The sequence below is a fragment of the Eleutherodactylus coqui genome, chromosome 9 (assembly GCF_035609145.1).
Source record: "Eleutherodactylus coqui strain aEleCoq1 chromosome 9, aEleCoq1.hap1, whole genome shotgun sequence".
NCBI classification, from domain to species: Eukaryota; Metazoa; Chordata; class Amphibia; order Anura; family Eleutherodactylidae; genus Eleutherodactylus; species Eleutherodactylus coqui.
Window position 1 is genome coordinate 43,299,341 of NC_089845.1, and position 27,016 is coordinate 43,326,356.

The window sequence follows — 27,016 nt, forward strand, 5'->3', positions numbered from 1 at the left end:
ATTGGGTCTAATAGATGCAGATCGCAAACGCAAGTAACATACGCACATAAAAACGCCCGTCTGACTGAGCTCTTGAGGGGTTAAGGACCAACTAACAAAATGTCAGGAAAATCCTCCTAGAAGAGTCAAAGTTTACATGGAATAAATCAGAATCACTGTAAGTAATGGCAGCGGAGTACAGACTACTATCTAACATGAGTTTAAACGTGATTGGTTAATTGTGAACAGAACCACATGCCCAAATACAAGAGTGTATGAACACTTATGCAACCACATTATTTTAGCCTTGCTCTTTTTATTTGGGGTGGCTTCAGACGAGCGTGTATTTTGTGCGTGCATACACACGCACAAAAACACACATCTATTAGCCCCAGTGCATTCCCTATGGTGTGTGTACATGTCCGTGCTTTACAGGTGCATGCCTGCAAAGATAGGACATGCATGCACCATAGTGAAAGCACGCATTGTTTTCAATAGAGCCGCAGCTGATGCCGGTGGCTCCATTGAAAACAATGGTCTGCCGACACCCCTGCATTCTTTTTCGGGGAGGGGCTTTACATATAAGCTCTTCACTGAAAAACTAAAATTTTAGTGTAAAATAAATCCCCGCTAGTAAAAAGGATTCCCTGAAGCTACATCTGTGACAGATGCAGCAGAGGAATTCTTCAATTCTCTACTGCAACTGTCACACATGACAGCTGCAGGAGAGGATTCTGCTGCTGGCACCCTGTCAATTGATGTCTTTAAATATAATCCCTTCCCTGAAAATCCAGTAAAAGTGCTTTAAAAAAACAAAAAAAATAGATACCTCCCTTCAGCTGCCGGGGCTCAGCCACGTCTTTCATTCGGGGAGAGCTGCCTGTGATTGGCTGAGCACCTCAGCCAATCACATTCAGCTCTTTCAGCAGGTGGGGATTTTAAATCCCCGCTGCTGATAGATCAGCACCACAGAGCAGGGGACAGCAGGAAAAGATGCGGCTGAGCCCTCGCAGCTAAAGGGAGGTGAGTATCTATTTTTTTGTTTTTTTTACAGCACTTTTACTGGATTTTCAGGGAAGGGCTTATATTTAAAGCTCTTCCCTGAAATCAATTGACTGGGTGCCAGCAGCATAATCCTCTACCGCAGCTGTGTGACATGTGTGACAGCTGCGGAAGAGAATTGAAGAATTCCTCTGCTGCATCTGTCACAGATATGACAGATGTAGCTGCAGGGAATTTTTTTACTAGCGGGTATGAAGGAATCATCTGCCGCATGCAGCAGATGTGTTCTTTATCCCCGCAGGGAACACAGCAGTGGTGGACAGGTAAGTTTATTTTTATTTATTTATTTTTTTACATTAAAATCTTTCTTTTTCAGGAAAGGGCGTATATGTAAAGCCCTTTCCTGAAAAAGAATGCAGGGGTGACGGCAGGCCATTGTTTTCAATGCAGCCGCCGGCAGCAGCTGCGACTCCATTGAAAACAATGCACGGACCTGCATTCACGTGTGTTATTGCATGTGTATGGGTGCGCACCTATGTACACGCAAATACACGCTCGTGTGAAGCCACCGTTAAGATTGTTTTTCACAGGAATTGTACAGATAACGGGGCACACTGAAGGTGGAAATAAATCTGAAATGCTTCATCTTTGTCGGATTTTTTAACATAACAAAAACCTGGCATTCTAACAGGGGGGTGCAGACTCCTTATATCCACTGCATTTGGTTTTTTTACATGACTTGTTGCTATTAATCCTGTTGTCTTCTGGTAAGGTTGCAGTTATGTTTCAGTGCATGCAGTTATCAGCACGCTCTGCCAACCCTCTCTATCCTCACAGTGGGCTTACAGTAGTTTGTACTATACAGTTTATCGCTAAAGTTTAGTATGAAATTCTAATACGTTTTTGCCAACAAATAACCCCATTGACTATTTTCAGTGATGTGTCAGCAGGTAACGTAACATCTCTAAACACCTAATTGATTAGTCACAAATCTTCACTTTCTTCTTGCAGTCCTGCGATGTCTTGGAATTCCTGCACGACTTGTTACCAATTACTTTTCTGCCCATGACAAGGATGCCAATGTGCAAAATGATGTCTATCTAGATGAAGATGGAAAACCGAACACCAAACTTACAAAGGACAGTATCTGGTAGGTCACATGACCATTATATGTATGTCAAGGAATTATGGGCTTATGTACTATTTAACCCTTTCCAATCCACGGTCTGCCGTCTGAAGACATTATGATTTAAGGCTGTACAGCTCGATGTTGGAAGACGTCCGTCAGGGCTCTCTTACTGTATATTGCCAGCCTCTCTGCTGTCGGAGCCTACCCAACGTGTCACCTCATGCAGTACTGGCTTTAGCCTGCAGATAGCGCCGTTGTATAACAGCAGAAAAAGAGTAAGCCCCCTAGGAAAACCGGGATACAAATTGGATTGGAAAGGGTTAAAATACGACCGTTTCCTGGCGCAAATTACGCCAGAAAACTGCATTTCATGCTCATGCCACATTTATCATGTGTTTGTAGAAACTTCTGGACAGTTTTTATGTCGTGAGTAAGAGCTGTTGAGAGCCAGAACAAAGGTTTTAATTTGGGTCATGCACCTTATGATTTTTAAACAAGATGTCTTAATAAAGATTTGATTTTTTTTAACCTAAGCTGAAGATCCAGTTAATTTTTTGGACTGACTATAGTGTAACTTGTTTGCTTTTCTTTCAAATTCTCCTCCAATAGAATCTCAACAGCATTTTTTAGAGATGCGAGATACATGTCACCTACATAAATTAGGGAGAAAAGAAGGAGGTGGAGCAGACTCAAAAGTGTCAGAGGCGGGAGTCCTAGGTGTATGACCAGGGCTCAAACAGCCTTGAGGAGGGTGATGGAGGTGCTGCCAACTAGGCTTCTCCTGGTAGAAAGTATATGCACAAGGCAGCAGCACTCCAAATAAATTACCACTGGTATGTGGCAGATAGATATGTAGAAGCTCAAATGGGGACCTGACTCCAAAGTCCCAAATCACATGTGTAGAAATGAAGGTTGAGCAGCATCACCGAGTGGTTTAAATTACTGCATCATGCTTGATGCTCCTTTATTCTTACAAGTAAAATGGTAACATGCAACGTTTCAACTCCATAATGGAGTGCTTGACAAAGACTCCACTATGGAGTTGAAATGTTGTATGTTATCATTTTACTTGGAAGAATAAAGGAGCATCAAGCATGATACAGTAATTTAAACCACTCGGTGATGCTGCTCAACCTTCATTTCTACAGGCTTCTCCTGGTGTCACCAGCACTTTTGGGTCTCTACTTCTGCAACCCCAAGAGTGATGTATTTCCCAACTTGACTGATGAAGGGATTCACCCCAAAACCCATATCTTTTGCTGGCTTTTAATTTAAGAGAAGTTAGGTATTTCATCATGACTTTCATTGGAGAGTTGAGCCAAGATACCAGATTTTAGTTTTAACACCTACATGAAATATACCTGTGTTCTTTCCATATGCTACAGAATCGTTCCATTCCTCAATGGGTAACATTACATTCCATCTCTTGGATTCTTTACTTCACTCAGATGAATGAGTAAAGCCGTGTTCTTGCACTGTTTAAAAAATGCAAGATTTGTAGGTAGGTTTCCTTGAATAATTCTTTTCGTATGCTTGTGCCTCATTATATTTCTCCATTGACAAGTTTTCCTTGATCCGAGATTTTACTCTTGCTTTGAAATGGCTTGTTAGACAAGCTTTAGATCCTCTCGGCTTCTTTCAGTTTCTGTTTTTGCCCATTATTAATGAAATGGTCAGAGTTTAATTATTCTGTTCTTTTTTTTTTTTACTGACGTTTTATTGCTGGTAAAATTCTACAGATCAGGAATGCTTAAGTGGCGACTTGAATGAAATCCGTTTCCTCTCACTTGGCAGGGTGCAAATCATTTAAAAAGAAAAATTAACCAGAACGTGTAAAGAAATCCTTCACATACATTTGATGTATTCTAAATGAAGACATTTGGGGGACGTACATTAGACGAATGACAGCTACACCCTTTGTACCCCATCTTCTCTTCCCCTTTTCATTTTAGAGAAGCTCCTATATATTTTCCAATATGCTCATTTTACCTAAATAAATTGTAGGGGGAACATTGTTATATTTACAATTATTATTCCTGTTCCAAAAATTATCTTGGAAAAAACAGCGATTTCCTTTACATATTGCACTAAAATTACCTAATATCCCTAGATGTGTAGTTAATAGAGATGAGCTAGTATACTCGCTAAGGCTCATTACTTGAGCGAGTAGTGCCTTAGCCGAGTATCTCCCCGCTCGTCTCTAAAGATTCGGGGGCCGGCAGGGGGCGGGGAGCGTCGGGGGAGAGCGGGGAGGAACGGAGGGGAGTTCTCTATCTCCCTCCCCTCCCGCTCCCCGCTGCAACTCACCTGTCACCCGCGCCGGCCCACCAAATCTTTGCGGGGAGATACTCGGCTAAGGCACTACTCGCTTGAGTAATGTGCCTTAGAGAGTATACTCGCTCATCTCTAGTAGTTAACACTTATAGGAATATATTGCCTATATTTTTTTACTAATTAAAACCAAATATTGATATCTAGTGAATTTTCCTAAAATGTTTTTACTTTCTGATTGTATTTTCGTTTTATTCTATTGTCTGCACATGACTATGGGGGCTGCCATTTTTTTTTAGCTATTTTACAAACTAACATAGTAAGTTAGTCCAAAATCTGTCCATCCAGTTCAGCTAGAGATGAGCGAGCACCAAAATGCTCGGGTGCTCGTTACTCGAGACGAACTTTTCGCGATGCTCGAGGGTTCGTTTCGAGTAATGAACCCCATTGAAGTCAATGGGCGACCCGAGCATTTTTGTATATCGCCGATGCTCGCTAAGGTTTTCGTTTGTGAAAATCTGGGCAATTCAAGAAAGTGATGGGAACGACACAGCAACGGATAGGGCAGGCGAGGGGCTACATGTTGGGCTGCATCTCAAGTTCCCAGGTCCCACTATTAAGCCACAATAGCGGCAAGAGTGGGCCCCCCCTCCCAACAACTTTTACTTCTGAAAAGCCCTCATTAGCAATGCATACCTTAGCTAAGCACCACACTACCTCCAACAAAGCACAATCACTGCCTGCATGACACTCCGCTGCCACTTCTCCTGGGATACATGCTGCCAACCCCCCCCCCACCACCACCACCCAGTGTCCACAGCGCACACCAAACTGTCCCTGCCCAGCCTTCAGCTGCCCTCATGCCACGCCACCCTCATGTCTATTTATAAGTGCGTCTGCCAGAGGAAAAGCAGGCACACACTGCAGAGGGTTGGCACGGCTAGGCAGCGACCCTCTTTAAAAGGGGCGGGGCGATAGTCCACAATGCTATACAGAAGCAATGAGAAATCCAATCCTGTGCCACCTCCATCTGGAGCTGCACACGTGGGCATAGCAATGGGGAACCTATGTGCCACACACTATTCATTCTGTCAAGGTGTCTGCATGCCCCAGTCAGACCGCGGTTTTTTATAAATAGTCACAGGCAGGTACAACTCCGCAATGGGAATTCCGTGTGCACCCACAGCATGGGTGGCTCCCTGGAACCCACCGGCTGTACATAAATGTATCCCATTGAAGTGCCCTGGACAGCAGAGCTAACGTCAGATTAAATGCAGGTGGGCTTCGGCCCACACTGCATGCCCCAACCTGACCGGGGTTTTTAATTCATAGACATAGGCAGGTACAAATCCCTATTGTGAAGTCCCTGTGGACCGACAGCATGGGTGGGTGCCAGGAAGCCACCGGCGGTACATAAATATATCCCATTGCATTGCCCATCACAGCTGAGGTAATGTCATTTTTAATGCAGGTGGGCTTCGGCCCACACTGCATGCCCCAGTCAGACTGGGGTTCTTTAGAAGTGGACACATGCAGTTACAACTCCCTGTGGACCCACAGCATGGGTGGCTCCCTGGAATCCACCGGCGGTACATAAATATATCCCATTGCAGTGCCCAACACAGCTGATGTAATGTCAGCTGTAATGCAGGTGGGCTAAAAATAAATTTGATTATACTGTAGGCGAGGGCCCCCAAAAATTGGTGTACCAACAGTACTAATGTACGTCAGAAAAATTGCCCATGCCCAACCAAGAGGGCAGGTGAAACCCATTAATCGCTTTGGTTAATGTGGCTTAATTGGTAACTAGGTCTGGAGGCAGCCCAGTTAAAATAAAAATTGGTTGAGGTGAAAGTTTCAACGCTTTAATGAGCATTGAAATGTATAAAAATTGTTTACAAAAATTATATGACTGAGCCTTGTGGGCCTAAGAAAAATTGCCTGTTCGGCATGATTACGTGAGGTTTCAGGAGGAGGAGCAGGAGGAGGAGGAGGAATATTATACACAGATTGATGAAGCAAAAAGGTCCCCGTTTTTGATAGGGATAGAGAACGATGCTTCCATCCGCGGGTGCAGCCTACGTATTGCTTAGGTATCGCTGCTGTCCGCTGGTGGAGAAGAGAAGTCTGGGGAAATCCAGGCTTTGTTCATCTTGATGAGTGTAAGCCTGTCGGCACTGTCGGTTGACAGGCCGGTACGCTTATCTGTGATGATTCCCCCAGCCGCACTAAACACCCTCTCTGACAAAACGCTAGCCGCAGGACAAGCAAGCACCTCCAGGGCATACAGCGCGAGTTCAGGCCACGTGTCCAGCTTCGACACCCAGTAGTTGTAGGGGGCAGAGGCGTCACGGAGGACGGTCGTGCGATCGGCTACGTACTCCCTCACCATCCTTTTACAGTGCTCCCGCCGACTCAGCCTTGACTGGGGAGCGGTGACACAGTCTTGCTGGGGAGCCAGAAAGCTGTCAAGGGCCTTAGAGAGTGTTCCCCTGCCTGTGCTATACATGCTGCCTGATCTCCGCGCCTCCCCTGGTACCTGGCCCTCGGAACTGCGCCTTCGGCCACTAGCGCTGTCGGATGGGAATTTTACCATCAGTTTGTCCGCCAGGGTCCTGTGGTATAGCATCACTCTCGAACCCCTTTCCTCTTCGGGTATGAGAGTGGAAAGGTTCTCCTTATACCGTGGGTCAAGCAGTGTGTACACCCAGTAATCTGTAGTGGCCAGAATGCGTGTAACGCGAGGGTCACGAGAAAGGCATCCTAACATGAAGTCAGCCATGTGTGCCAGGGTACCTGTACGCAACACATGGCTGTCCTCACTAGGAAGATCATTTTCAGGATCCTCCTCCTCCTCCTCCTCCTCCTCCTCAGGCCATACACGCTGAAAGGATGACAGGCAAGCAGCATGGGTACCCTCAGCAGTGGGCCAAGCTGTCTCTTCCCCCTCCTCCTCATCCTCCTCCTCCTCACCGCGCTGAGATATAGACAGGAGGGTGCTCTGACTATCCAGCGACATACTGTCTTTCCCCGGCTCTGTTTCCGAGCGCAAAGCGTCTGCCTTTATGCTTTGCAGGGAACTTCTCAAGAGGCATAGCAGAGGAATGGTGACGCTAATGATTGCAGCATCGACGCTCACCACCTGGGTAGACTCCTCAAACTTTCCAAGGACCTGGCAGATGTCTGCCAACCAGGCCCACTCTTCTGTGGACCTTGCCAGTAACCGCGTTGGTGAGGGCGCGTACAATGTTGCGGGAGACGTGGTCGTGCAGGGCTGGGACAGCACATCGGGAAAAGTAGTGGCGACTGGGAACTGAGTAGCGCGGGGCCGCCGCTGCCATCATACTTTTGAAGGACTCCGTTTCCACAACCCTATACGGCAGCATCTCCAGGCTGATAAATTTGGCTATGTGCACGTTTAACGCTTGAGCGTGCGGGTGCGTGGCGGCGTACTTGCGCTTGCGCTCAAACACTTGCGCTAGTGACAGCTGGACGGTGCGCTGAGAGACATTGCTGGATGGGGCCGAGGACAGCGGAGGTGAGGGTGTGGGTGCAGGCCAGGAGACGGTAGTGCCTGTGCCCTGAGAGGGGGGTTGGATCTCAGTGGCAGGTTGGGGCACAGGGGGAGAGGCAGCGGTGCAAACCGGAGGCGGTGAACGCCCTTCGTCCCACCTTGTGGGGTGCTTGGCCATCATATGTCTGCGCATGCTGGTGGTGGTGGCTCCCCGGCTGATTTTGGCACGACAAAGGTTGCACACCACTGTTCGTCGGTTGTCTGCACTCTCAGTGAAAAACTGCCAGACCTTTGAGCACCTCGGTCTCTGCAGGGTGGCATGGCGCGAGGGGGCGCTTTGGGAAACAGTTGGTGGATTATTTGGTCTGGCCCTGCCTCTACCCCTGGACACCGCACTGCCTCTTGCAACCTGCCCTGCTGCTGCCCTTGCCTCCCCCTCTGAAGACCTGTCCTCAGTAGGCGTAGCAAACCAGGTGGGGTCAGTCACCTCATTGTCCTGCTGCTCTTCCTCCGAATCCTCTGTGCGCTCCTCTCTCGGACTTACTGCCCTTACTACTACCTCACTGATAGACAACTGTGTCTCAACGTCATCGTCCTCCTCACCCACTGAAAGGTCTTGAGACAGTTGCCGGAAGTCCCCAGCCTCATCCCCCGGACCCCGGGAACTTTCCAATGGTTGGGTATCAGTCACGATAAACTCCTGTGGTGGGAGAGGAACCACTGCTGCCCAATCTGAGCAGGGGCCCGAGAACAGTTCCTGGGAGTTTGCCCGCTCCTCAGAATGTCTCATTGTAATGGAGTGAGGAGGCTGGGAGGAAGGAGGAGCAGCAGCCAGAGGATTCTGAGTTGCAGCAGTGGACGGCGCAGAACTGTGGGTGGACGATAGATTGCTGGATGCACTTTCTGCCATCCACGACAGGACCTGCTCACACTGCTCATTTTCTAATAAAGGTCTCCCGCGTGGACCCATTAAATGTGCGATGAATGTGGGGACGCCAGAAACGTGCCTCTCTCCTAATCCCGCAGCAGTCGGCTGCGATACACCTGGATCAGGCGCTCGGCCTGTGCCCACACCCTGACTTGGGCCTCCGCGTCCTTGGCCGCGTCCACGTCCTCTAGGCCTACCCCTACCCCTCAGCATGCTGTATTACCAGTAATGCAGAAACAGAACGCTGTAATTAAATGTGCCGCTTATTGGCCTGTGGTTGGAGGCTGACTTCGCTTACGGAACGCCAGGAAATAATTTTGCGCAAGCCTGCTGTAACACTTAGCTGGCTGCGTATGAATTTGGAGAACTACTACACCCAGCACAGACCCAGAACACTGAGGACAGTCACAGGCAGCCCAAATTGATTTTTTTCCCCAAATTTTTTTGCAAAGGCCCACTGCCTATATTCAATCAATATATGTCTTCTGTCCCTGCCTAAGCGCTTCTGGCCCTGGAGTATGTCAAAGAACTGCAGAGTGTTGCACTGTGAACTGCAATACAGCGGTGATTTCACAGCCCAGACAGAGCCAGGAAATAATTTTGCGCAAGCCTGCTGTAACACTTAGCTGGCTGCGTATGAATTTGGAGAACTACTACACCCAGCACAGACCCAGAACACTGAGGACAGTTACAGGCAGCCCAAATAGATTTTTTTCCCAAAATTTTTTGCAAAGGCCCACTGCCTATATTCAATCAATATGTCTTCTGTCCCTGCCTAAGCGCTTCTGGCCCTGGAGTATTACTGCAGGGCGCAATGCTCTGCACGGCCGATATACCAAAAAAAAAAAGTGCAACACTGCAAAAAGCAGCCTCCACAGTACTGCACACGGTTAGATGTGGCCCTAAGAAGGACCGTTGGGGTTCTTGAAGCCTAAAATACTCCTAACACTCTCCCTATAGCAGCTCCGGCACCAACAACACTTTCCCTCCTCTATGTCACAACGCATCTGTGGCGAGCCGCGGGAGGGGCCGATTTTTATACTCGGGTGACACCTGATCTCGCCAGCCACTCACTGCAGGGGGGTGGTATAGGGCTTGAACGTCGCAGGGGGAAGTTGTAATGCCTTCCCTGTCTTTCTATTGGCCAGAAAAGCGCGCTAACGTCTCAGAGATGAAAGTGAAAGTAACCCGAACATCGCGTGGTACTCGTCTCGAGTAACGAGCATCTCAAACACGCTAATACTCGAACGAGTATCAAGCTCGGACGAGTACGTTCGCTCATCTCTAAGTTCAGCCTATCACCCCCCAATGTTGATCCAGAAGAAGGTAAGGAAAAACCCAATGAGGTAGAAGACAATTTTCGCCATCTAAGGAAAAAAATTATTTCCTGATTCCAATTGGGCAATTGAAGTAATTTTCGGATCACTGAGCCTTCTGAAGTATTTAGTGACTATAACATGTAATATTGTTGCACTCAAGAAAAGTGTACAGGCTCCTCTTGAACTTTTTTAGTGAATTTGCCATCACCACATCCTCAGGTAGAGAGTTCCATGGTCTTACTGCTCTTACAGTAAAGAACCCCCTTCTATGTCGGTGTAGAAACCTTCTTTCTAGACATAGAGGGTACCCCTTTGTTACAATCACAGTCCTGGGTATAAATAGCTGATGGGAGAGATCTCTGTATTGTCCCCTGATATATTAATACATAGTTATTAGGTCGCCCCTAACCAATGATGCATTTGCCTGTAAAAAACAGGCTGCATGAGTGCGAACAAGCTGGCTGTGATGTCACTCGCTGGTTCACTCGTTCAAACGAGAATTGCTCATCTAAAAGAACCCTGAGTTTATACATAAAAGTTCTTATTTAATAATCAAATTTGTTTACATATGTATGACCGTATAGTTATGTGTACAGATACTCGGAATACACAGAGTTCAGGGTTTATAGATGATTTATATACAGCATGGTCTGTAAATCTTGGTTAGAGAATGTTTGAATTAGGCTGATTTCACATCTGCATCGGAACCAGAGAGTTCCAGAGTCTCACTGCTCTTACAGTAAAGAACCCCCTTCTATGTCGGTGTACAAACCTTCTGTCCTCTAGATGTAGAGGGTGCCGCCTTGTTACAGTCACAGTCCTGGGTATAAACAGATGATGGGAGAGATCTCTGTATTGTCCCCTGATATATTTATACATAGTTATTAGGTCGACCCTCAGCCATTATTTCTCTTAACCAAATAACCCCAATTTTGATGACCTCTCTGGGTATTGTAGTCCACCCATTCCGTTTATTACTTTTGTTGCCCACCTTTGTACCCGCTCAAACTCTGATATGTCCTTATTGAGTACTGGTGCCAAAAACTGTCCACAATATTCTATGTGTGATCTGATCAGTGACTTGTAAAGATGAAGAACAATGTTCTCGTCATGTGCCCCTAGACCTCTTCTGATGCCCCCATGATGCTATTTGCCTTGGCAGCAGCTGCCTGACACTAGTTGCTCCAGTTAAGCTTACAGTTAACTAAAATCCCCAAGTTCTTCTCCATGTCAGTGTTGCCCAGTGGTTTCCCATTTACTGTGTAATGGTGACATGTATTTCCTCTGCCCATGTGCAAAACGTTACATGTATTAGTGTTAACCCTTTCCAATGCACTGTCTAACGTCTAAAGACATTCTGATTGAAAGCTGTACGGCTCCAATGTCGGAAGACATCCGGCAGGGTATTCTCACTGCAGATTACTGGCCTCTCTATTGTCAGGGGCCTCTCCAGCATGTCCCATACCGCAGTACTGGCCCTAGCCAGCAGATGGAGCCATTGTATAATGGCAGAAAGAGATAGCCCCCTAGAAAACCCTGAATCCAAAATTGGATTGCAAAGGGTTAACCCTTTCCAATCCAATTTGTATCCTGGTTTTCCTAGGAGCCTTACTCTTTTTCTGCCGTTATACAATTGCACTATCTACTGGCTAAAGCCAGTACTTCATGAGGTGACACATTGGATAGGCTCCGACAGCAGAGAGGCTGGCAATATACAGTAAGAGAACCCCGACGGATGTCTTCCGACATCGGAGCTGTACAGCCTTAAATCATAATGTCTTTAGACGTCAGACAAGTGGATTGAAAAGGGTTAAACCTTATTAGTTACCTTTCTGCCGCCAAAAAACCTGGGTAAAACCTGGGAATCTCCTGTGTGTATATATATATATATATATATATATATACAGCTGGTTTAAGTTATACATCCTGTATATGGTGATATGGACCATGCTGGTATAACCTGGGTATGCTCTATATATAATTATATATGTACAGCTGGTGTAAGTTATAGAGCATAACTTATACCAGCTGTACATATATAATTATATACAGGAGATACCCAGTCTATACCAGCGTGGTCCATATCATTATATAGAGAGATCTATAACTTATACCAGCTCAACATGTATAATTATATTTGAAGTGTAAAGGTCCTTTGCTGACCTATATAATCGGTATCTTTCCATCTGTCCTTTACTTCTTGCTAATCTACTATCTGTGACTGGACTCTAAACGAAGTGGTAATACAATCCTATAATAATATATTACTATAACATATGAGGGGGTACCCAAAAGTAACACGAATTGTCTTCTGGAAAGCAGGGTGTTACTACCCTGTTTCCCTGAAAATAGGACATCCCCTGAAAATAAGACATAGCATGATTTTTCAGAATTTTTGAGGATGCAAAATGATTTTTCAGGCTTTTTGAGGATGCTTGAAATATAAGCCCCACTCCAAAATTAAGCCCTGATAACAGTTAATTAAAAAAGTCAATTTAAATAGTGTCCAGGCAGCTATACATGTAAAAAAGTTCAACCTTTTTGAACAAAAATGAATATAAGACACTGTCTTATTTTCAGGGAAACACGGTAGTAGCGGCTTCTGTTGCTAGGTGAATGTCTACAGAATCCTTTTGAGGCGGTATGCAGTCGGGGGTTGTTAGGGAAGGTTGTTCCAGTGATTTTTTTTTCAGTGAGTTGTCCAGTTTTTCGCTTATTTTGTGATGTCTGATTAAGACCAGGCTCACATGGATGGATTCCAATTGCATCCGCACGGAGGATCTATGGTCTGAGACGCATCCCATACGCAATTGACATTGTGTGCGGGCCGCAGGTACCCGCGTCATCGCGAAGTGGTGAGGCGGGAAATACAAACATTCAAAAAGAAAAATGTACTGCACCTGACTGATGGCAAGCCACCGTGGTAATCTGCAATACAGAGTATTCAGGTAGGCAGGGTTGCTGGATGGGTTCACAGCCCAAATCCGCTGCAGGTCTCCCGCATGCGAAATCCGGTCCGCCAGTGTGAGCCCAGTCTCATATGAACAACGTTTTGTAGAAGTGAAAAAAAACCACAAGCAGATGGTATCACTGCAATCATCATAAGCCGTATATTTACCTCTATGCTGTAACTAAACAAAACCCACTATACCAAGACCTGTATTATTAATCATAACACTATATAAAGGCTAAATAATACCACCACACCACTTTTTTATATTATCACCACCTAGTGACTAGTATTACCATACGGTTACTGACTAAAAATGACTACAAAGGTAAATATTGCCAATAATAGCACTATATGAGGGTGAAGTAATACCCACAGACCATGACCACATAATACCACCACATAGTGTTGCTGAAAAAAACGATATATATAAAGACCAATATTTTCCCCATACAGTTTCTACTTAGCAGTAAATACCAGCTTTACACAAGCGCTCTGCAGACCATATGAGTAATTACACTATCATTCTATCCAGTGATCACAGGTGATGTCCTCTTTGAATGGAGTTCTTCAGTTTCCCTTTTCTCCTCCGTCCAGCCCAGATGCAATGACATCTTGTCCCAGTCACAGCTTGTCTGCAGAATAGTATCCCTCATGGTGAGGATAAAGCAATAATGCCCTTCTTGGTGGGGATACAAAAATAATACCTCTCATGGTCAGCATAAAGTAGTAATGACCCTCATATTCTAAATACAATACTGATGCCCCTCATGGTCTAAATACAATACTAATGCCCCACTGCTCACCTGAAGATTTCCTAATAGAGCAATACGGCCAGTCCCCAACTTCAACATTAGGAATCTACCAAGATTGGCTGCAGTGATCACATATGCTTTACACGTGATCCCTCTATTAGTCCTAGGGTGAGCAGTGTGGGGCGTATTACAGAAGCAGGGAGTAGGAGGAGAGACAAAGGTTTAATATATCTGTTTTTATATTTTATTTTACTGCACTTCCCCAATTAAAACAAAAAAGGAATGCCTGCCCTGCCATCAGCCGCAGGATTACCGGGATTACTCCTGGTGGGTTCAATGGCCTAGCCACCTCTGCCTAGGAACAGAAGCCTGTAATAGTAATGCCCTACCCACTTGAAAAGACTCCTTTTTCTTTTAGGTACCCCCTTGTATATTATATTAATCTAGATATTAATAATATATAGTAATAATAATATTGGGAGTATAAGACTGAAAAGTGGTTAACAATAAAGTAGTAGAGGTCTTCGCCCATACCATGCCTGATTTGACCATCATTGAAGAGAAAAAGTTGTGGCTAATCAACATTTTTGTATGCAGTGATCCAGCGAGGGCAGGGTCAATGAGAAAAGACAACAGAAAATGATCAAATATGAAGATTTGAAGGTCGAAATACAGCATCTCTGGCACAAGATGGCAGTGGTGGTCCCAGTGGTAATTGGCACACTGGGTGTCATGCTTACAGACCTTGATCGGCACTTGAAACAATTCAATATCTCTAAAGGCCCATTTACAATGGACGAATGTCGGGCAAACGATGCCCAACACTCGTCCCTGCACACACTCACCAGCACAACAGCACAGGAGCGAGTATATGCGGAGATGAGTGTCGGGCATCGTTTGCTGGACATTGATCCAGTGTAAATGGGCCTTGACTCTATGATTCTATTCCATTAACAAAATTGCCAACTATGAGTCACAAATGGCCGCACTGCTGGGCTCTGCACCTATTTTATATAACGTCATCCTAGGTTCCTGGATGGTTCCCGATGTGTTATAAAGACAAACCACCAAGCTGTGACCTCCTGCTTGTGGTGTTCTGCATTTTTATGTATGATAAGGGCGCCCACCCACTGGCGTTTTTTTTTCCCTGCGAAATTCGCAGCATTTTTTTTCTCCTGGAGTCTATGGGACTTGTAATGTTAAAATCGCGATCGCGCAAAATCGCAATTTACCGCGATTCGCGGTAAATTGCGATTTTGCGCGATCGCGATTTTAACATTACAAGTCCCATAGACTCCAGGAGAAAAAAAATGCTGCGAATTTCGCAGGGAAAAAAAAACTCCAGTGGGTGGGCGCCCTAATACTAGTAATAATATCACTAAATGTCATTTGTTTGTTCACCAAGGAATTATCATTGCTGGAATGAAGCCTGGATGACCCGACCAGATCTTCCAGTCGGATTTGGAGGATGGCAAGCAGTAGATTCCACACCTCAGGAGAACAGTGATGGTAATTATTACTTTTTGATAACAACCGGCAATTTATTGTTCTGAGTAGATGGGACATTGTAAAATGAAGAATACATATTTGGAAATCAAAGGGACACTCTAGCAAGCCCAATACAGTATTCTGACATTTAAAAAAAACACACTATTGTGCAGCTGACTTTTGGACCTTTTTGCACTTTTCGAAGAGTAAACAAGAATTAGCAAAAAAATAGTGTAACTTTGCATGCCTATCAGATTTAGCCCGGCTTCACACTGGCAATAGGCTTTCTTGCGATACGAGAGTGAGTGAAAACGCATCATAATAAAACCAATGATTTTCAATGGTTTCAAAATCATTTGCGATGTCTTCACTCAACCCTCGGAGCGCTAAGAAAAATCTGCGCTATCAGCCATTATTTCTAATAGGGCCGGCGGCAGCAGCACCAGCCCCATTGAAAACATAGCAAGTACATCATGTTCCCCTGACACAGCTGTGACACCTGGGACAGCTATTACAGGGGATTCCTTCATCCCCGCGGGGATGAAGGAATCCCCTGCCATAGCTGTCACAGCAATAATTTCCGGGGAAGTGCTTCAGACCTCCACAACCCCCGCAGCGATGATTTTCAGGGAAGGGCTTGAAATATAAGACCTTCTCTGAAACTAATCCCTAGCTGTGAAAAAAAGTTTAAAAAAAATAAATTAATTCACCTAGACGAGCTGTCTGGCTCTTCTCTCCGTCCCTGGCAGTCGTCTTCTGTCTTCTGGAGGCCAGGGATTGAAAAATCCCCATCTCCAGAAAGCGCTACCTCTGATTGGCAGTGCGCTGTGACCAATCAGAGGCAGCACCCAGCTGTCCTTGAATGACAGCTGAGCATTGCCTGTGATTGGTCACAGCGCTCAGCCAATCAAAGGCAGCGCTCAGTCATTCATTGAATTCAATGAATGGCAGCACAATTCAATGAATGGCTGAGTGCTGCCTGTGATTGGCTGGCCAAATATGCAACAAGTTTATTAATAGACGAGCATCCCATAATAAGTTTGGTACACTTCACTCCAGGGCAGTCTTCACTTAGACGGGCGTATAAAGTACTGGTCTAAGTAGATTCCACCTTAACTGTTCATCATGTTATTACTTAATGTTATATTGCCCTCTGCAGAAAATTTCAAGTTGCTCTGAGAGCAAGCTATTCCTTGAGTCTGTGAATGTTTCATGACATTTACATTTATTTAGTACAGAAGGAAATGTTGCAAGTTACTCAGAAGGCAATTACTGATATTTTAAGCTAAGACAAAATGAAAATTAATTAAAACATTCAAAATGTCCTTCAGTCCCACAGATTCTTGTCATAAGGTATTGCTATCTATTTTGAATGTGGTTTAATTATTTTGATAGTTAATTGGCACTATTGGCATTTTGGTTCCAATTTATTGAATTAAGGTCTGTCCAGAAGAAGATCTTTATAAAACGGAAATGAAGAGAATTAAACTATTTTGTTGCGTTATATTGTCTTAAAGACGTTATCTCATTAAAGGAACCGCTGTCCATATGCCTTATTAGAACAAGTGCACCTCTATGTGTCACTGGAGATACCTCTAATTAAAAGGGGCCCCATGTAATACTACATTTCTCCTACAGGTGCTGATTTCAGGGTAATGTATGGTTTTACGGAAATATGATTCAAACAGTAGAAGGAAGCATGGATCACACACCACATAATATACATTCATCTATTGATTCTCAGTTTTATGACGTGAACATGAGATTCATTTTGATCAAATTGTATAAGTCTCCATGGCTCTGGGCCTCACGTTTGGCACAGTGGGTCTCGCCATGTGATGCCGCACATAGAAGCATAGGGACCCACTAAAAGAGGTCTCCGTCAAGTGGCTATTAGGCTTATACAATTTGATCAAAATGTAACTAAGAACCTTATGTTCATGTTTGCAATGCTGATGAGATGCAATAGATCTATGTATAATATCCAGAAATGCGGTTTGTACTTTTCTCTAAAATTTGGATCGATTTGTTTGGAAATACCTCTGGTGCATATAGTTGATTGTTGAGGAACAAGGAGTCAGGCTGATATGGTAGTGTGCCAGAGTGGGAGGTTAGTGTCAGGTTGGCAGTGATGGTAAATGTCCTTCTCCCACCTGGCAGTAGTGCAGTGCATTGCCCAGTGGAAGAGAGTCCAATGAGTTAGGCATGGTAACAGATAACATACATGTTTTTTAACATCCAGGTGATGAAAGGATTGAGGGCTCAGTCACACGGGTGCATCGGCACCCATACACCGGCGCCGATGCGACTGACAGAAGACGGCCGTACCTGAAGACGGACGTCTCTCTGCAGCGCTGATGAAAGAACACATGACTGGCAATGAAGCCGGTCACATGTTCTTTCCTCCGGCGCTGCAGAGAGACGTCCGTCTTCAGGTACGGCTGTCTTCTACCTACAGTAACACGGGCGCCGATGCGCCTGTGTGACTGAGCCCAAACATCCATACAGTCCAAGCTCTCAAATCCTACTGAAGGTGGTGGCAGGAAGTGCTGCTGCCTTTCGATCAGTGGCTCCGGATTAGTGACCAGTGACCTGCTAAGCAATCCAATCTGAGGAACTAGTGTAGAACCTTGCATGACTTTCATCTGTATATATATAAAGACGAAAGCCCTTAACTGACTGACTCACTGAATGACTCACTGACTGACTCGCCACTAATTCTCCAACTTCCCGATGTCGTAGAAACATGAAATTTGGCACGAGTATAGATTATATCCAAAATAGGAAAAGTTAATGGGTCCCTACTCGATTATTCAATTCTAGCGCAAAAAAATTAGCGTCCAAATTTTACGTACGGAATCTAATTCTCTCACTTCCGGATGTCGTAGAAACATGAAATTTGGCACGAGCATTGATTATGTTATGAATGCGAAAAGCTAATGGGTCCCAACTCAATTATTCAATTCTAAGCACAAAAGAATTAGCATTCAAATCTTACGTGCGGAATCTAATTCTCTCACTTCCCAATGTCATAGATACTTGAAATTTGGCACGAGCATTGATTATGTCATAAAAAGGAAAAGTTAATGGGTCCCAACTCGATTATTCAATTCTAAGCGCAAAAGAATTAGCATCCAAATTTTACGTACGTAATCTAATTCTCTCACTTCCTGATGTCATTTTATATAAAGAAACGTCGCATGGTTACCTCCCTGTGATGTTTCCTGGGTAACACAAAGAACCATGCGAAATGGTGAACATATTTTTTTTCCTCTGTATCTCTAAAGTAACCACGACTTCATAAGATTTTCCGTGTGAACACCAGATAAACACCAGTACCAAATTAACTCGGGCGAAGCTGGGTATATCAGCTAGTTGTATATACATCTAATTAAAGATACACTTTATATTCCATTGCATTTGTGATTGTGGATGAAGTCTACTAACATGTAATATTGGTTATTATTACAGGAATGTATAGATGTGGTCCTGCCTCGGTCCAGGCGATTAAGCATGGTCATGTTTGCTTCCAGTTTGATACACCCTTCCTTTTTGCCGAGGTAAAATATAATGTTAGCCTTATGTCTTCTAAAATGTCTTGAAATAATATTTGTGTTGAAAATGACAATACTGTTAAGTTTATTCTTATGAAAAACTGATTGGTGGGTCTGACAAGGTAAATGGGGGAGGGGGTGCTATTTGTGTTCTATGGATTTTTATGATATGTTAACGTTAGTATGTTGCAGACAACTAGTGGTTGGTTAGTGCTACGGCATTGACTGGACACTAAGATATTTTTCATTTTATTATTGGTTACATGAGGCAGAATGTAATGACATGCAGCCAACCTGGTATATATGTGTTAATGCCCGGAAGTGGAGAAGTAGTGGCAGGAACCATGGGAAGGTGAGTGGAGGTAGCTGTTCCAGTCTCTGTCTCCCTTGCCTGTACGGCCTCAACAGCACATGTTGGGTGCACGAAGCAGTGGTATCTGCTGCACATCCTAAGGATTGAAATAATCTCCAAAGAAGCAACAAACTCAAAGAAGAGACAAAGCCATTTGAACACCAATCGGCCCTCTGTGACTTCTCTTCCCCTTCAGGTCTATTGTAGCAAGCTGGTGCCAGTTTCGAAGTTGTGAAAGAAAACATTTGGAGCATACTTCAGAAGTGGTGTCTATTGCTTTCTAATGACCAGGGCTTTCCATGAATAGAAAACACCTTTGTGGGCAGGCCCATTACGCCAACTACTCTGAAATGGCCAGGACTTATATGTTCTCCCCTCCAGACCCCACAGGCCCCTCAGTATAGACCCTGCCTGGGGCCTCAAATGCCACATGGTGTAGTAAGCAGGATGAGAGTCCCTGTGGAGGAGGGAGCTACTGCTGGGGTGGATACTCTGGTTGAAGGATGAGCCAAAGCCCCAATGGAAGATGTTGTAGTACAGAGGCTGCCCGCCCTGAGTCACTCATAATATACTACCCACTAGGCCTGTATGATATTGGGGAGCAGAGGTTTCTGGATCTTTCCAAGGAGGAACATATGTTTGAACCTTTGACCGAGACAGCCTCATATCGGACGATGCAGCAACAACGGGCTCTCACAGAATATAAAACAGAGAGGCAGCAGCTGGAAAGCAGGCCTGGAAGCAGATACTTATTTATAATGAGGATGAGCACAAGACTCTCAGACACTATGGGGTGTGTTCCGATATGACCCATCTCCAAGCCATAAATTAATAAAAGACTGTATGGTAGGGGATGGTATTTTTGTGCATCGACTGTCGGTAGTCCGGCCCAATCTCTTCTTGGGAATGTATGTTATTCTTCATGGGTAGGTAATTTTCTTCACTCTGATATCTGAGACGCCACAGTTTGGTACCTGGAGGATGGAATCCTATCTGGGAGAGCTGGAATGAGAAAGAGATTGTGACTTTCCCCACATCCCGACTTCAGAGGGCAGAACATCACCTCTCTGGCACCTGTTATGACAACATTGGGTGGCTGCCTTTCCTGCTGGAGAGGCCTCAGGAACTAAGCCCAAAGAGAGTTCCAAAGTGAAGTGTAAACAAGAAGGAAGGGAGCTCCTGCCCAGTGCTCAGGATCAATAACAGCCCCATGATCCAAGGGCTACATTCGCAGAAATTAAATTATCGCCAATGAAGCAATGAACTCAAAGAAAAAAAAATAAACCCATTTGAACCCTGATAGCCCTCACATCCTCTGTGATCTCTCTCCCCCATCAGATCATCCATAGCAAGCTATTACCAGTTTTGAAATAAAATGTTTGATGCATACTGTGGTGATGGTGTGTTCTGCTTTCCAACAACCAGACTTCTCCATGAGTAGTAAGCACCCCTGCGGGTGGGCCCAGAATGCCAAGCACCCCGTGATGACTGGGACTTATATGAGGTCCCCATCAAGACCACACAGGCCCCTCAGTACAGACCCTTCCTGGGGCCCAGAATACCACCCAGAGACCCCTTGTAACAATAACATAATCTCCCACATAGTATCCAAAACTAATTGACTACCCTCATCCTGCTCCCAAATAATAAAATCTGTATGATAAAATTTATGACTATAAATGGTTAAAGAAATATTCCCTAGTCTGTTACCCCAAAAGTAGTCTTGGTGCACTGGCAGCTGACAAACTCAGTGAAGTACTGAAGAGACAGGCAGTGACATAGTTAATATAACAGCCTGAGGTCAGGACAGGCGGAGTTCATGCAAAATGAAGAAACAGGCCGGATTAAGGCAGGAGGCAATCAGGTAAATTGTAGTCAAAGAACAAGGCGAGGTCAGAACAGGCAGAAATCAGAAAAGTTGGGTGAACAGGTATAGATCAGTAGTCAAGCAGAAACTGATATCACCTTCACCGAAACAGCAGAACCTATTGCTCAGGCACTCTCAAGAAGGGATGGCTGCCTTAAATAACCCCAAGGACACCAGGATTTGGCAGGAACGGGAAAGCTGGATGTACACCCTTGATCTTTAAGAGGAGAACTGCCATGCTCACACCCTATAAATGGCACTGACAGCTGAAAGGACATTGTGACATCTGCTGAAGAGAGAAGACAGTGGATACGATGGCCATAACTATTGAGTGGAGAAGGTGATGAGAGGGATCACTACTGTCCTTGGACAGTGGTTATAACACTAGGAATAACTTAGTGTATCTACTATTGCTATATCATTGCTTTTAATTTTAATTATTTCTAATTAGAGATGAGCGAGCACCAAAATGCTCGGGTGCTCGTTACTCGGGACGAAATTATCGCGATGCTCGAGGGTTCGTTTCGAATAACGAACCCCATTGAAGTCAATGGGCGACCCGAGCATTTTTGTATTTCGCCGATGCTCGCTAAGGTTTTCATGTGTGAAAATCTGGGCAATTCAAGAAAGTGATGGGAACGACACAGCAACAGATAGGGCAGGCGAGGGGCTACATGTTGGGCTGCATCTCAAGTTCCCAGGTCCCACTATTAAGCCACAATAGCGGCAAGAGTGGGCCCCCCCTCCCAACAATTTTTACTTCTGAAAAGCCCTCATTAGCAAAGCATACCTTACCTAAGCACCACACTACCTCCAACAAAGCACAATCACTGCCTGCATGACACTCCGCTGCCACTTCTCCTGGGTTACATGCTGCCCCCCCTGCACGACCCAGTGCCCACAGCGCACACCAAACTGTCCCTGCCCAGCCTTCAGCTGCCCTCATGCCACGCCACACTCATGTCTATAAGTGCGTCTGCCACAGGAAAAGCAGGCACACACTGCAGAGGGTTTGCACGGCTAGGCAGCGAGCCTCTTTAAAAGGGGCAGGGCGATAGCCCACAATGCTGTACAGAAGCAATGAGAAATATAATCCTGTGCCACCGCCATCAGGAGCTGCACACGTGGGCATAGCAATGGGGAACTTATGTGCCACACACTATTCATTTTGTCAAGGTGTCTGCATGCCCCAGTCAGACCGGGCTTTTTAATTCATAGACACAGGCAGGTACAACTCCCTGTTGTGAAGTCCCTGTGGACCGACAGCATGGGTGGCTCCCTGGAACCCACCGGCGGTACATAAAAATATCCCATTGCAGTGCCCATCACAGCTGAGGTAGTAATGTCGTGCTTAATACAGGTGGGCTTCGGCCCACACTGCATGCCCCAGTCTGACTGGGGTTCTTTAGAAGTGGAAACAGATGCATTTATAATTCCCTGTGGACCCACAGCATGGGTGGCTCCCTGGAACCCACCGGCGGTACATTAAAATATCCCATTGCAGTGCCCATCACAGCTGAGGTAGTAATGTCATGCTTAATGCAGGTGGGCTTCGGCCCACACTGCATGCCCCAGTCAGACTGGGGTTCTTTAGAAGTGGAAACAGATGCATTTATAATTCCCTGTGGACCCACAGCATGGGGGGGTGCCAGGAAGCCACTGGCGGTACATAAAAATATCCCATTGCATTGCCCAACACAGCTGAGGTAGTAATGTCGTGCATAATGCAGGTGGGCTTCGGCCCACACTCCATGCCCCAGTCAGACTGGGGTTCTTTAGAAGTGGAAACAGATGCATTTATAATTCCCTGTGGACCCACAGCATGGGTGGCTCCCTGGAACCCACTGGCGGTACATAAAAATATCCCATTGCATTGCCCAACACAGCTGAGGTAGAAATGTCGTGCTTAATACAGGTGGGCTTCGGCCCACACTGCATGCCCCAGTCAGACTGGGGTTCTTTAGAAGTGGAAACAGATGCATTTATAATTCCCTGTGGACCCACAGCATGGGTGGCTCCCTGGAACCCACCGGCGGTACATAAACATATCCCATTGCAGTGCCCATCACAGCTGAGGTAGTAATGTCATGCTTAATGCAGGTGGGCTTCGGCCCACACTGCATGACCCAGTCAGACTGGGGTTCTTTAGAAGTGGAAACAGATGCATTTATAATTCCCTGTGGACCCACAGCATGGGGGGGTGCCAGGAAGCCACCGGCGGTACATAAAAATATCCCATTGCATTGCCCAACACAGCTGAGGTAGTAATGTCGTGCTTAATACAGGTGGGCTTCGGCCCACACTGCATGCCCCAGTCAGACTGGGGTTCTTTAGAAGTGGAAACAGATGCATTTATAATTCCCTGTGGACCCACAGCATGGGTGGCTCCCTGGAACCCACCGGCGGTACATAAAAATATCCCATTGCATTGCCCAACACAGCTGAGGTAGTAATGTCGTGCTTAATACAGGTGGGCTTCGGCCCACACTGCATGCCCCAGTCAGACTGGGGTTCTTTAGAAGTGGAAACAGATGCATTTATAATTCCCTGTGGACCCACAGCATGGGTGGCTCCCTGGAACCCACTGGCGGTACATAAAAATATCCCATTGTATTGCCCAACACAGCTGAGGTAGTAATGTCGTGCTTAATACAGGTGGGCTTCGGCCCACACTGCATGCCCCAGTCAGACTGGGGTTCTTTAGAAGTGGAAACAGATGCATTTATAATTCCCTGTGGACCCACAGCATGGGTGGCTCCCTGGAACCCACCGGCGGTACATAAAAATATACCATTGCAGTGCCCATCACAGCAGAGGTAGTAATGTCATGCTTAATGCAGGTGGGCTTCGGCCCACACTGCATGCCCCAGTCAGACTGGGGTTCTTTAGAAGTGAAAACAGATGCATTTATAATTCCCTGTGGACCCACAGCATGGGGGGGGTGCCAGGAAGCCACCGGCGGTACATAAAAATAACCCATTGCATTGCCCAACACAGCTGAGGTAGTAATGTCGTGCTTAATACAGGTGGGCTTCGGCCCACACTGCATGCCCCAGTCAGACTGGGGTTCTTTAGAAGTGGAAACAGATGCATTTATAATTCCCTGTGGACCCACAGCATGGGTGGCTCCCTGGAACCCACCGGCGGTACATAAAAATATCCCATTGCATTGCCCAACACAGCTGAGGTAGTAATGTCGTGCTTAATGCAGGTGGGCTTCGGCCCACACTGCTACCCCAGTCTGACTGGGGTTCTTTAGAAGTGGAAACAGATGCATTTATAATTCCCTGTGGACCCACAGCATGGGTGGCTCCCTGGAACCCACCGGCGGTACATAAAAATATCCCATTGAATTGCCCAACACAGCTGAGGTAGTAATGTCGTGCTTAATACAGGTGGGCTTCGGCCCACACTGCATGCCCCAGTCAGACTGGGGTTCTTTAGAAGTGGAAACAGATGCATTTATAATTCCCTGTGGACCCACAGCATGGGTGGCTCCCTGGAACCCACTGGCGGTACATAAAAATATCCCATTGCTTTGCCCAACACAGGTGAGGTAGTAATGTCGTGCTTAATACAGGTGGTCTTCGGCCCACACTGCATGCCCCAGTCAGACTGGGGTTCTTTAGAAGTGGAAACAGATGCATTTATAATTCCCTGTGGACCCACAGCATGGGTGGCTCCCTGGAACCCACCGGCGGTACATAAAAATATCCCATTGCATTGCCCAACACAGCTGAGGTAGTAATGTCTTGCTTAATACAGGTGGGCTTCGGCCCACACTGCATGCCCCAGTCAGACTGGGGTTCTTTAGAAGTGGAAACAGATGCATTTATAATTCCCTGTGGACCCACAGCATGGGGGGGTGCCAGGAAGCCACCGACGGTACATAAAAATATCCCATTGCATTGCCCAACACAGCTGAGGTAGTAATGTTGTACTTAATACAGGTGGGCTTCGGCCCACACTGCATGCCCCAGTCAGACTGGGGTTCTTTAGAAGTGGAAACAGATGCATTTATAATTCCCTGTGGACCCACAGCATGGGTGGCTCCCTGGAACCCACCGGCGGTACATAAAAATATCCCATTGCATTGCCCAACACAGCTGAGGTAGTAATGTCGTGCTTAATGCAGGTGGGCTTCGGCCCACACTGCATGCCCCAGTCTGACTGGGGTTCTTTAGAAGTGGAAACAGATGCATTTATAATTCCCTGTGGACCCACAGCATGGGTGGCTCCCTGGAACCCACCGGCGGTACATAAAAATATCCCATTGCATTGCCCAACACAGCTGAGGTAGTAATGTCGTGCTTAATACAGGTGGGCTTCGGCCCACACTGCATGCCCCAGTCAGACTGGGGTTCTTTAGAAGTGGAAACAGATGCATTTATAATTCCCTGTGGACCCACAGCATGGGTGGCTCCCTGGAACCCACCGGCGGTACATAAAAATATCCCATTGCATTGCCCAACACAGCTGAGGTAGTAATGTCGTGCTTAATACAGGTGGGCTTCGGCCCACACTGCATGCCCCAGTCTGACTGGGGTTCTTTAGAAGTGGAAACAGATGCATTTATAATTCCCTGTGGACCCACAGCATGGGTGGCTCCCTGGAACCCACTGGCAGTACATAAAAATATCCCATTGCATTGCCCAACACAGCTGAGGTAGTAATGTCGTGCTTAATGCAGGTGGGCTTCGGCCCACACTGCATGCCCCAGTCTGACTGGGGTTCTTTAGAAGTGGAAACAGATGCATTTATAATTCCCTGTGGACCCACAGCATGGGTGGCTCCCTGGAACCCACCGGCGGTACATAAAAATATCCCATTGCAGTGCCCATCACAGCTGAGGTAGTAATATCATGCTTAATGCAGGTGGGCTTCGGCCCACACTGCATGCCCCAGTCAGACTGGGGTTCTTTAGAAGTGGAAACAGATGCATTTATAATTCCCTGTGGACCCACAGCATGGGGGGGTGCCAGGAAGCCACCGGCGGTACATAAAAATATCCCATTGCATTGCCCAACACAGCTGAGGTAGTAATGTCGTGCTTAATACAGGTGGGCTTCGGCCCACACTGCATGCCCCAGTCAGACTGGGGTTCTTTAGAAGTGGAAACAGATGCATTTATAATTCCCTGTGGACCCACAGCATGGGTGGCTCCCTGGAACCCACCGGCGGTACATAAAAATATCCCATTGCATTGCCCAACACAGCTGAGGTAGTAATGTCGTGCTTAATGCAGGTGGGCTTCGGCCCACACTGCATGCCCCAGTCTGACTAGGGTTCTTTAGAAGTGGAAACAGATGCATTTATAATTCCCTGTGGACCCACAGCATGGGTGGCTCCCTGGAACCCACTGGCGGTACATAAAAATATCCCATTGCATTGCCCAACACAGCTGAGGTAGTAATGTCGTGCTTAATACAGGTGGGCTTCGGCCCACACTGCATGCCCCAGTCAGACTGGGGTTCTTTAGAAGTGGAAACAGATGCATTTATAATTCCCTGTGGACCCACAGCATGGGTGGCTCCCTGGAACCCACCGGCGGTACATAAAAATATCCCATTGCAGTGCCCATCACAGCTGAGGTAGTAATGTCATGCTTAATGCAGGTGGGCTTCGGCCCACACTGTATGCCCCAGTCAGACTGGGGTTCTTTAGAAGTGGAAACAGATGCATTTATAATTCCCTGTGGACCCACAGCATGGGGGGGTGCCAGGAAGCCACCGGCGGTACATAAAAATATCCCATTGCATTGCCCAACACAGCTGAGGTAGTAATGTCGTGCTTAATACAGGTGGGCTTGGGCCCACACTGCATGCCCCAGTCAGACTGGGGTTCTTTAGAAGTGGAAACAGATGCATTTATAATTCCCTGTGGACCCACAGCATGGGTGGCTCCCTGG

The 27,016-nt window shown here is 46.2% G+C and overlaps 1 protein-coding gene across 1 annotated transcript in view; it reads left to right on the plus strand.

Annotated features, from left to right (window-relative positions):
* Positions 1 to 27,016, plus strand: part of F13A1 (coagulation factor XIII A chain) — a 202,642-nt gene that overhangs the window by 91,111 nt on the left and 84,515 nt on the right. The window contains exons 8-10 of the mRNA XM_066579300.1: positions 1,993 to 2,131; positions 15,253 to 15,356; positions 18,807 to 18,895. Of these exons, the coding sequence (XP_066435397.1) occupies positions 1,993 to 2,131; positions 15,253 to 15,356; positions 18,807 to 18,895 (332 nt within the window). The remainder of the gene's footprint in view (positions 1 to 1,992; positions 2,132 to 15,252; positions 15,357 to 18,806; positions 18,896 to 27,016) is intronic.